Source organism: Echinops telfairi, unplaced genomic scaffold, assembly GCF_000313985.2.
Source record: "Echinops telfairi isolate 266 unplaced genomic scaffold, ASM31398v2 ScPeMD7_443;HRSCAF=831, whole genome shotgun sequence".
Classification (NCBI taxonomy): Eukaryota; Metazoa; Chordata; class Mammalia; order Afrosoricida; family Tenrecidae; genus Echinops; species Echinops telfairi.
In genome coordinates, this window is record NW_022104341.1 from 25,750,538 (window position 1) to 25,763,124 (window position 12,587).

Here is a 12,587-nt window from a genome sequence, read left to right on the forward strand (position 1 = left end):
ACAATGTGTCTGTGCCTATTTCCTATTTAGTATTAAGAAATAGCTCCCCATGTATAGTATCTGAGATAGTTTATTGTGCCAGCCTGGCCGATAAACACAAGTGGGATTAACTGAAGGGCGGAGAGATGAATGGCTCGGTGAGCCTCGCCTTTCTTGTCTCTTGTTCTTTGATCATCGTACCAGTGTGCGGCTGCCTTGCTTGTTCTGTGCCTCAATTTATAGGCTACACTACCTGTGAGATGCCTAGCCTGTGGACTGTGTTGCTGTAAGTTGAGGTCCCTTTAAGACATCTCTGGAGGTGGGGACTGGCAGTTGGGACTGGAGGTTAGTTGACAGTTGGTGATCTGCCTTGTGATTGGCTGCTGTGCTGAGATAGCCTAGCTCTCTCTACAAATAGAGGGAGATCTGGCAGCAGACTAGACTTGAAGGACTGCTAGTCTCTCACAACACTCTCTCACGGGAGTGAGTTGCACTGAGCCATTTGTAGTGCTTTATAATTTAACTGTTCATTTCTTGTTATATATATAATTATCTTTATAAATAAATATATTAAATTATCAGCAATTTGGTTTTCTCTCTCTAGAGAACCCTAACAGTATCTCTTGTAGCTAAATCACTTCTCTTATTCTCATTCAGATGTCATCATACTTCCTGCTCCAGGTTTTATTCAGAAGTACAGCTTCTTAAGCAACACTTATTTTTTACACATCTGGAATAGCCCTAGTGGGCTCTTACATGTAGTGTTTATATGCTACCTGGAATATAGCAAACATTACCTAAAAGCTCCAGAAACACCCGAACTCATTACCATCAAGTCAATGGTGACTCTATAAGGACAGGGTAGAACTGTCCCTGTGGGTTTCTAACACTGCAAGTCTTTATGGGAACAGAAAACCTTATCTTTCTCCCAGGAAGCTAGTGGTTTCAAACTGATGACCTTACAGTTAGTAGTCTAACACATAACCATTATTCTACTGGCAATGGAAAAAAAATCAGGACAAAGCAGCAGTACTTAGAATGAAAGATTTATCGAGGAGCTGGTAAACAGTGTCAAATGGTATAGGCAAAGGAAACAGTCTGGAGCCGGGTATGGTAGTAAAGGTGGAAAGGAGCCCCGGAGGTGCGGTGAGCAAGCACTCTGCTGAGAACCACATGGCCTGTGGTTCAAACCTGGCAACCACCCTGTGGGAGGAAGAGGTGGTAGTCTGATTCTCAGGTAGAGCCTTGGAAAGGCTGGGGGACAGTTCTACAAGGGCCACTATGAGTTGGAATGGACTCAGTGGCAATGAATGTGGTTTGGTTTTGGTTTAATGAGGGTGGAAGCCAGATTTTAGTGGGTGGGAAGCAAAGAGTAAAACGGTGAGCATAACCTCGTTTTTCTAAGGAATTTGGTAGTAAAAGATGTACATCTGTTAGGGTTTTTTAATCTGCAAGTGACAGAAACCCAACGTGAACTAGTTTTTAAAAAGAACTTATTAGAATAATATGTGGTGTCTCAAAATCCAAAGTCAGTAATGTGTCTGGGTCTCAATAGCATGCAGACCAAGGGACCGGCAATACTCTTTGTTGCTGTTGCTCTCTGCGTTGCTTCGGTAGGCGTCTCCTTCCTGTGGAACGGGGGCACTTGGATCCACATGACAGGAAACACTTCTGTCGACAATTCCAGTACCTTGCAATTTACAGTTTAGATACCCAGAGGGGTCACCTACCTCCCCCCACGCCCACCCCCAAGTTCTAAAATTCCTAAGAAAGTATTCTGGTTCTGAATTACATGTCTAACTCTGGACCAATCAACTATAGCCTGGGGTTATAGAGGTGAGGGCATTATACTGTAATATGGCTGCTCCTACTGAAATTATCTGAGCACTTTCATGACAGGTATATGGTATATAGGTTTTTGATAGGTATAGGGTTCTTGACAAGTATATGGTATAAAGGTTTTTAGGTGTTTTATTTCCTGCAAGGCTCCAGAGGGATTTGAACAAGTTTATATGGATGGGAGGGATCAAAGGCATGGATTGAAACATATAGGAAAGCAATGAGACAGTGCACAGTGACAAGCTTAGTCGTTGAGAGAAATAGGCCTTTCTAGGATAAGAGGGAAGGAACAGGAATACATACCACATGAATACAGACCCTGGATTTCCAGAAGAACAAACAAACCCGTTTTGGAAGGACAGCCAGAAAGCTCCTTAGAAGCAAGAATGCTAAGACTTCGTCTCACATAATTTGGACGTGTTGTCAGGAGAGAGCAGTCCCTGGACAAGAACATCAAGCTTGGCAAAGTGGAGGGGCAGCAAAAAGCAGGAAGGCCCTCAACAAGACGGACTGACAGTGGCTGCAACAATGCACGCAAGCACAACTGTGAGGGTGGTGCAGAACCAGGCTATTTCCTACACAGTACAACTTTTGAGAATGTGGGATATGGAAGTAAATGGGGTGTTAAGAAATCAGTAAGGAAGTAATATGCAGGTAGTACCTGAGTTATGAATGAGATCCATTTCTAAGTGTGTCTTTAAGAATTTACGGGAAGCCAGACCAGGTGCCTACAATTCTGATTGCGCCTTACTCTGAGTTGGAGTGGACTTGAAGGCAACTGCTCTAGTTTGGGGGTGTAGTGCGAGAAAAGTTGTGAAGCCTTTGCAATGATCTTAAAAGCGGCATATGCAGCAAGTGAAGGTGATAGTGAGGAGCAGCTGGGGTTGGTTCAATTGCTTCAAAATGAAGGAATCGGGTGTTGAAAACCTGGAGAGTGTTTTAACTGCAACGAAGCAGGGAGAGAGCTGAAAGGAAGAGTATAAAGTTTGCCCGGAATTGTTCAAAGTCCAAATTAGATCAGGGAGCTATAAATTTATAAGGGTGCTACACATATCCTATAACTCTACTCATTAAAGTTAGTAATCCATGAACAATCACTGACAAGGCACTTGATAGAAAGAGAAGGGGCAAGGGAAAATAAAGGAACTGACTGACAACACTGCATCAACCCCTCTGGGATCAAACTCTGGCTCAAACCACTAGTAAGAAGCAGTCAATGGTAAACTTTATTCTACTCTTGACAAATAACCACAAGTTGTGAGTTAGTATTGTGCAAAGTGGCACTGCCAACAAATCGATGTCTTTAATGTTCAGCTATCAGAAAAGATTAACTTCATATTATTTTAGAAGGATATATTTAAATTCACTTCTAAACAAAAATATTTGGTACAGAAATAAAAAAAACCCTAAAAATCCGAAGAGATTTTCAAAGTTGAGGTCTTAAATATGTCATCTTAACTTTACTGCATTAATTCTATCATAGAGCTAACCATACATAAATGAATTAACTAACTCAAAGTCCACTTCTTTTCTTTTTAAAAAAATGACATACTGTTTAATGTAACCCCTGGTTGTAATGCACCACTTATTCAGATGAACACACCGCCATATTCCCCTCATCAAAGATAAGGACCACAACTAAGATGGGTGTGTTCTATAAACAGGATGAGGCAGAGTCCAGCAAATCAAGAGTAGATGGGAATTTGGACGTCTTCTGGTAATTTTTGTTCTCTTCCAAACACATCAGGAACTTTGCATCAGGTCTTATCTGTCATGTGTAGAGCCATCTGTGGGAGTAAGTGGAAGGAAGGATTGTTGTACTTTTCATTCTGGCTCCTCATTACATGTCTGTGTCAGGTAAGCTGGGCTGCTTCATTCCATTATCATTTAGGGACCCAATCCTTGTTGGTCTCCTTGTAGTAAACCAAGAAACCAGATTGCCAGGGAAGGTACCGTGGTCTAGAAGTTTGTCTGCTGGAACTATTTCAAAAGCTGCTGGACAACCTCCAAAGGTCCCTTTCACTTCAAAAACTCTCTTTTCATCAAGTCATGACTTATGCCCAGGTCTTGGGCAAAGCAATCCATGGCCATCCTGGGCTGTCAGAAGAACCATTAAACCCGAGTTGAAGTGGTTCATAAAGGATGCTTCTGGGATGGGAGGGTGGCAAGACAAAGTCCACTTCTGGATACTTATAACAAATCAATTTCTTGAGAACACATGCCTCGTATCATTGTGTTCAGAGAGTTTATCTGTAAACAGGAACAAAATCATTATCTATTTATAGCACTATTATGAGGATTGGAGAGCTAATATAACGAAGGCCTAGAGTACTGCCTGACAAATATTAAATATTCAACAAAAATAAACTATCATTAGTTCAATTATGAATTGTGGCAGAGTGATTTTTAAATTCATAGTTCTAATCTAAAAGGGAGAAAAAAGCAGCAAAAATATGGTAATCTCATTAAAAATAAAAATCACTCAAAGTACTTTAGCTTTTCAACAATGATTTTTAGATAAAGGTAACAGCAACTTTAAATACAAATTTACCTAAATGAACTTTCATTAAAAATATAATTAAGCTTCAGAATGAACAATTTTCTTTAAAAAAATTGAAATAAAAAATTTATTCAAAAGCAATAAAATAACAGCCTCTATGAAAGATGAGCTACTTATAAGTACACACAGCACAGTACCACAGAGTCCACTGCTCACCCCATGGACATCGTCTTTAATTATACATTTTCTCCCTGAAAATAAAGCAAATGACAAATTAATGTTTGAAATAACCTTACTTTGATTTTGCATCCAGAGTTTAACTTAAAGCAAGAGTACAAAAATATGGAGTCAATGACAATTATGAGTCAGAATAAGTCAGAATACCAAAAATATGAGTCAGAATAAGAATACCAATATAGTTACCTATTAACGATATCAGTATTTGTGTTACAACATGAAAAAGGGAGCTAAAAGGTGTGAAGCAAAGGTTTTTAGGTGTTTTATTTCCCGCAAGGCTCCAGAGGGATTTGAACAAGTTTATATGGATGGGAGGGATCAAAGGCATGGATTGAAACATATAGGAAAGCAGTGAGACAGTGCACAGTGACAAGCTTAGTCGTTGAGAGAAATGTTTCACAAGCCAGGTCTCGTGTTCTTTCTAGCGTAGCAGTGGTTTTTAAGACTGTACTTTGTGAGCGAGGCCGGAGAAGGTCAACTGATAACCCGAGCACAGCCCGGCAATGGTGCTTGCTTGATGCATCCACTGTTTAGAATGATGAGCTTCAAGTTCCTTTACAGATCAGCTATCCAAACCCAACCAAGGGGATGTGCACTCAAAAGGAGTGAAACTCTCACATTATGAGACTGAAACAAATGTAGCATCTAATGAGACCTTTAAACTAAGCTTAAACTTTAGTCACCATGACAATGCCAAAGAAAACAATTTTTCTAACAGCACAGATTAAATTTGAGCACAGCAGATAAAGAAAAACTGAAAATATTCTACTACAGTCAAATGTGGCAGTGAAAGAGTTAGGAGCATGACGGGTAAGTGCTGTACCACCATCACTACAATCAATTTAGACCATGTTCTTCAATCTTGTACTCATCATTCTTAGCTTCCCACAGCATCCCCGCCACACCCCCCAGGAACCAAATCCAGTCACTGTCTCTACTGACTTGCCTATCCTGGATTTCACAGACAGAAAAACATTAAAAACAAACAATACCAACAACTAAAATTAACGACAGCAAAGTATAACAGGTAAAAACCTCATTAGAAAATAGAAAATATTAAAAACTAGAACAAATTTAAAGGGATCTTAAGAAAGATAAATAATAGGGTGCTAGTTTTTAACCCAAATGTAACCCAACAATCCACTTTCCAATGTATTCTGCACGTTAGTTAGGGTGTTCATACCCTTGGCCATGTTCAGAGGGGATTCCCCAGGGACTTAATCCACATATATTTCTTTTCTTTCTTTTTGAACGGAAACTGCTTTAAAATGGATCTAAGGGGGGATCAGAGGATATTACATTTTGACCTAACTACATCTGCCATAATAGACTTCACAATGATTTCTGTCTGAGAATAGACTCACATCCCTCAACTGTGATTGGAAGGGATTCACCAGAGGCTATCTCAATGTTTTGGGCTTCCACTGTCGTCTATAACCTTCTGCAAAAAAGGTGTTCACAATTTAAGCTCTGATGCCATTTCCTCCTTTAGACTGGGTATTATTTACAATCCTTGGATCACACAGGCTGGTGTGCTTCTTCCATGTGGACTTAGTTGATGCCTCACTTAGATTGCTGTTTGTTTGAAAACAAGTCTTTAGGACTCCAGACACTACTCTTTCTCATGGCCACCACCATCTGATTTCTTCACACTTTGCTTCACACTGTAATCTCTAGTGATCTGTTCATGAGGTCAAGCATCAAACAAGGTCATGTAATAAGAACTAATTGTTCTTAAACTGGGGCTAGAATTTAGTGCAAGCCCCAAATCCATTCATATACCTATGGTTTATATATGGGTCTGGATAACCTTAGAGACAACACTGTCATTTTATGTTAACATTATCCATCATCCCCCTGGGCTCCCTCCCATTTTTCATACCACTCACTCCTGCCACCTCCCTGCGTCTCTCCTGTTCCCCTTATTATCTCATATTTTCACCTAGAGAATTTTTAAAAAAAATATTAGTTATACTTAATATATAAAGTTTTAAATGTTATTACCTCAAATATTAGATTTTTTATTTGGAATATAAAAAATGGGAAGTGAAAAATATTGTCACAAATTCATAGAAACCTTTATTAAACAAAACTTTAAAATGGTGAAGCAACTACCGTATACTCTCCAGTATAAGACGGGTTTTTCAGCACATTAAAAAAAAAGAAATCATTTAATGAGGGTTCGTACAGCTCTTATCACAATCCATACATATATCCATTGTGTCAAGCACATTTGTACATTCGTTGCCATCATCATTCCCAAAACATTTTCAGCACATTTTTTGTAATGGAAAATTTCTCACCAATGTAGTTTTCCATATTCTTAACCTCTTCATAATGAGGCCCTCTGATTATCCTGGATCCTTCAAGAAAGTCTACCAAGATTATTTTGGACTCTTCCTCCAAAAAGTTGCTATTCCTGAGCTGACCTCGTTGCCTTCATTTAACCGACCTAGCAGATACTCTTGGAAGCCACTATTTTAACTGAACTCTCTTTTTGCAGAAATCCTAATGAGATTAAGACAAGTGTAGCATAAAGAGAAACTTGTCTGCATGATCACAGAGACATGTATAAACATGTTTGGGTTGAAATATGCCTGTGCATGTGTGATCTGGACCCCTAGTAGAAATAGCTTTTTACTTTTTGATGAATTTTTGGTCTCTACATCTAAAGCTCACGTATTATTTTGGCTTTATCATACAACAGTAGCCTATTACAAAGAAGCTCTCGTGGCACAGTGGTTACGTGCTAAGCGGTTAACCAAAAGGCTGGCGAGCAAATTCACCAACTGCTCTGTAAGAGAAAGATGTTGCAGACTGTTTCCCTAAAGATTGACAGTCTTGGACACTCTCAGGGGCAGTTCTCTGACCGACAGGGGGCCTCGGAGTCAGAATGGCCTGGAGGACGAAGAGTTTTTAATCATCACAGAAAAGTAGATTTTCTCTGTGTCTTAGAAATGCTTAAAAAAAAAAAAAAAGAATTGCTTAAATTATATAGCCATTAATGAGCGGCAAAAACCAAAGATAACAAATACAAGAATGATATGGTAAACTTCATTTAAATGATATGAATTTTCCTCTAAGTGATAAAATAATATTAGAAACCTTCTAATGTATGAAATACATACCTGAGTTAAACCAGCCCCGGCTTTTATAGAAGATTTTTTTAATAGTCTCACTTCTTTGTTTATGTATTTTAGCATTCCACTAAGAGTACTAAAGTCATTGCTCTCATAACTGTCATCTTCTAGGTTATACATGAGTGGGTCATATGACTCTGACTGGTTACGAGTCAGTTCGTTCTTGCTTTCTTCTAATGTTGAAGGCTGTTCTAACTGCATTTTCTTTAAATCTTGTAATAATTCTTCAGAAAGATCTTCATCAATATAAGTTTTGAAACTTATATCACTGGCACTAATAGAGCGACGGAGTTTTTTACACTTGGAAAAAGACGAGTGAGCATGTTTTGCCATCTTTGGATCTTGAGTGTCTGGCATACTTTTGGCTGGCACTGAAAGAAAACTGATGCCTTCTGCCCTTTCATGTCCAGAAATTTTAGCTTGTAACCTTGTTAATTCTGATTCCTACAAAAAAAAAAAAAAAAAAAGGAACATAGTAAATGCTTAGTATATTTTTTGTTAAACAACTAAACGACCTATAAAATAATAGGCTCTTAGAAATCTTCTAAACAAACCTTTCTCTAACTACAGGAATTATTTTTTACAATATTCTTGAGCATTTTCAAAGGGCTGTTTAATTTTTGATAAATACATATGCTCATTTCAACTATGTCTATACTATGATAAGAAATTCCATAAAACTTCATTTTCTTTAAAGGATAAAAAACTTTTCAATGCTAACATCAATTTCTATTCAAGATTGAAATCTTACATCTAAAATTTCTTCTGAAAAAGTACAGATGTATATTTTGTTTAGTCTAATACCCTTACACAAACATGAAAAATAACTCCTCTCAGAATTTCTAATAGGAAATCAATGTACAGTCATTTTACATGTAGTCATTAGGATGAAACTTTACTGAGCTACAAATTTTTCTAAGAAAAGAGTTTTAAAAATTATTGATAATATTTCATAAATCCTTATTAAAATTTTAGTTTTTATTATTTCAATCTTGACTTTTTCCAACTTTGCTGTTGCACACACTGAAAAACATAAGTTTCAAAACACTGAAGAGATAATATTTTAATTTTAAAATCTAGTAATACAAGTGGGCTTCAAAGAAGTTATAGAAAAATTGAATGAAAGGAAAATGGAACTTTCCAAACTTTTTTTTTCTTTTCACTTTTTATTATTTTAGGCAAAGGTTTACAGTGCACATCGTCAATTGATGTTCAACAATTCATATATTTTGTTTCAACTCATTCATTGCAATCCTCTCAATATACTCTCACTTATCCTACTTCCTTTCTGTGTTTCTGTTCTCTCTTCTTCCCTAATTCTCCGATCTTGTCCTTGGATAAATGATGTTCTTTTATTTAGCATGGGTGTGAGTTCAGTTACAGAATTATCATCTTGAGGGTTTCACTGGTCTCTATTCAACCAGTAAGCCTGGTCTCTTTTATGGTTTTGGTCCACATTTTCCTCCCACACTATCCAGGACCATCTAATGTGATGCTTTGCAGAGCAGTTGGGAGTGGTAGCCAGGTACCTCTAATTGTTCTGCTCACAGAATTGTGAAGACTAATGTTTGCATGGTCCATTGGCTGACTGGACTGTTTCCATGTCTTTCCATTTTCATTACTCTTCTTTCTTCTGGACAGGGAGAAACCAATAGGTGTACCTTAGATGGTTGCTCACCAAGTTTTCAAGACTCTGGCCACTACTTACCAAAGTAGGATGAGGAACACTGTCTTTGTGAGCCACATTATGCCAAATGACTTTTGTGTCCCCCAAGACTGCTCTTGAACCCTGAGGGCCAGCAATGCATTCCCTCAGTAAATGTGGTAATGTTTAAGAAGTGTTCATATTTTCCTTCGTGTATACTCCACATTCATGCATTTGTGGCAGTGGTAAATACATATACACATAAAACTTCCCTCCTACATCTCTGTTCCGTGTGTCTATCCAAGCATCACTTGTAAATCACTACTATTGAAGACTGTGTATGTAAGCAGTTATTTGCCTCTATTGCCTTTAATTCTTGCAAATTTCCCCTGCCTCCAACATTTTTGCCAACTCCTTTCTTATTGTATATTGCTTTCCCCTTCACTCAAGTTAACATTTGCCTATTTTCTAGCACATCATATCCTTTCCCCCTGGAATTCCCCCTCTCATCCCTGATAACCATCAAAGAATATTTCTTTTGGTTGGAAAATCTTGTCTTGACTTTTTATAATAACAGTCTCATATTTATCCTTTTGTGATTGACCAATTTCACTCGGCATAATATCCTTCAGGTTCATCCATGTTATGTGTTGTAGATTTGTTATCCTTTATTGTTGCAGTTTTCTACTGTGTGTATGTACCAAAGTTTATTTCTCCATTCTTCCACTGTTAGCCACGTTGGCTGTTTCCATCTTTTTGTATTGTGCAGAGATATATATAAGTGTTTAAGTAGAGACAGCTGGGTCATAATGGTATTTCCATTCTCAATTTGTTGAGGAAGTGCTGTATGGCTTTCCTCAGGACTTGCAGCATCTTATTAGCATACACTAGCAGTGTATGATGGTTCCAGGTTGTCCGTACCCTTTCCAACATTTTCTTTTAATATAGTGTGAGTTTTGGTTCCTGTTTAATTCTTCTGAAAATCTAATTTTTCCAGGATCATTTGTTAAAGAGACCATTCCTTCCTTATTTAACGTGTTTTGGCCATTTGTCAAATCCATCCACCTGTCTGGAGGTGGATGGATTTACTTCTAGGTTTTCAGTTCTGTTCCATTGGTCTATTTATCTACCATTGCACCACTACCAGGATGTTTTCAATGCCATGCATGTGTAGTAGGTTTTGAGACTGGGAAGTGCGATGTGCCTAATTTGTTTTTTAATAGTGCTTTACTTTTCTGGAGTCTCTTTACTACTTTAAATAGATTTTTTTTCCATCTCTTTAAAGAATGGTGTTGGAATCTGTATCAAGATTGCACTATATCTATAGATCCCTTTGGACAGAATTAATCTTTTAAATGTTGTCTTCCTATCAATGAGCTTCTATTGATGTAAGTCTCTTGATGTCCTGTAGTAGTGTGTGTAGTTTGCTTTGCACAGATCTTTTGTTTCTTTGATTAAATTTATTCCAAAATACTTTACCTATCAGGTGGCTATTGTAAATGGTATTATTTTCTTTATTTCATTTTCAGAGTTCTGTTTAGTATAAAGAAATAAAAATGATTTTTACATACTGATTTGGTACCCAACTACTTTGCTAAGTCAATTAGCTCTAATAATTTTCTTGCTGAGAGTTTGGAATTTTCTATGTATGGGATCATATCATCTGTAAATAGCTGTATTTCTTCTTTGCCAATTTGTTATCTTTCATTTCCCTCTGTTGCTTGATAGTCATGGCTAATACTTACAGCACCATACTGAATAGGAGTGATGATCAACGGCATCCTTGTCTGGTTCCTGACTGCAAAGGGAATGTTGTCAGTTTCTCTCCATTGAGAGTTTTAACACTGGCCATTGATTTTACAGAGATACCCTTTATTATACGGAAGAATTTACCTTCTCCTCCTATTTGTAATGTCTTTTCTGTATCAGATGATATGATCATGTGGCTCTTTCTCTTGCTTAATTATGTGATGGATCACATTGGGTTTTTTTCATTGTTAAAAAAATTGTTTTGCTATTGTTGAACCATCCTTATATATCTGGTATGAATACCACTCATGATAAATTCTTTTGGAGGGTACCGTATACACTTGAGTTTAAGCCAACCTGAATTATCAGCCAAGGCACCTAATTTTACCACAAAACTGCATTAAAAATATGCTGAAAAACTCGGCTTATGCACGAGTATATAGGGTATATTGTTGGACTGAACTAGCTAGCATTTCGTTGAAAACTTTTACATCTAAGTTCATGATATTGGTCATGACATTGACCATGAAAAGAAAATTACTGACCAATAGCCAAATAGCATGAATTTAGATGCAAAACTTTTATCATGACCAATATCTCAATATCATGACTAATACCACAATATTGGGATATTGGTCAATAATTTTCTTTTTTTAGTGATATTTCTCTCTGGTTTTTGAATCAGGCTTCTATGCTCTTCGTAAGTGAATTCGAGAGGTTTTTTTTTTAATCCCTTTCAGAATCGTCTGAGTAGGATTTGTGTCTTTTCTGAGTGTCTGGTACAATTCACTAGTGACAGTGAATGGGTCTGGACTTTTTTTTATTGAGAGTTTTCTAATGACCTGATTAATTTCTCCTTTTGCTGTGTATCTCTTCTGGCTTTCTACTTCAGTATGTGTTAGTTTAGACAGGCAGCGCATTTTTGATGATTTGTCCATTTCTTCTAGGGTTTCAAATCTGTTGGAGCGTAGCTATTCACAGTATTATATTACAGTTTATTTGGTTCTATTTGGACATGCCCATTTCATTTATTTGTGTTATTCATATCTTCTTTTCCTTTGTTAGATTTGCCAGTAGTTTGTGAATTTTAAAAAAAAATCATTTTATTGGGGGCTCTTACAGCTCTTATTATAGTCCATCCATCCATTGTGTCAAGTACATTTGTATGTTACCATCATCTTTTTCAAAACATTTTCTTTATACTTGAGCCCTTGATAGCAGCTCATTTTTTTCACCCATGTCTTAACACCATCTGACATCTTCCTTCACCTCTTTTCTGTTGTCCGTCCCCCACAGAGGAGGTAAGTCTTCTGTAATGTGCTTCAATCTATCCATTTTCTGCTTCTCTTCTTTCATGTTTATCTTTTATTAATCCTTTCTAGTGAAATTTTCACTTCAGATACTGCATTTTTTGTCTCTAGAATCTCCATATTTTTCTTTTCTTTTTTTAATCGTTTTGTTAGAGGCTCATACAACTCTTATCACAATCCATACATAC

At 37.2% G+C, this 12,587-nt stretch overlaps 1 protein-coding gene across 4 annotated transcripts in view; it reads right to left on the reverse strand.

The window, feature by feature from the left end:
• Positions 1-3,026: 3,026 nt before the first annotated feature.
• Positions 3,027-12,587, reverse strand: part of CCDC18 (coiled-coil domain containing 18) — a 107,222-nt gene continuing 97,661 nt past the window's right edge. For 2 of the 4 annotated variants that reach the window (XM_045292023.1, XM_045292024.1), the window contains exons 29-31: positions 7,684-8,139; positions 4,535-4,569; positions 3,027-4,068 (exon numbers count right to left, since the gene is read on the reverse strand). In XM_045292023.1, coding sequence (XP_045147958.1) covers positions 4,555-4,569; positions 7,684-8,139 — 471 coding nt within the window. In that variant the 3' untranslated portion in view covers positions 3,027-4,068; positions 4,535-4,554. Of the gene's footprint in view, positions 4,069-4,505; positions 4,570-7,683; positions 8,140-12,587 lie in introns of all 4 variants that reach the window. The other 2 variants (XM_045292026.1, XM_045292025.1) reach the window with 2 other exon arrangements.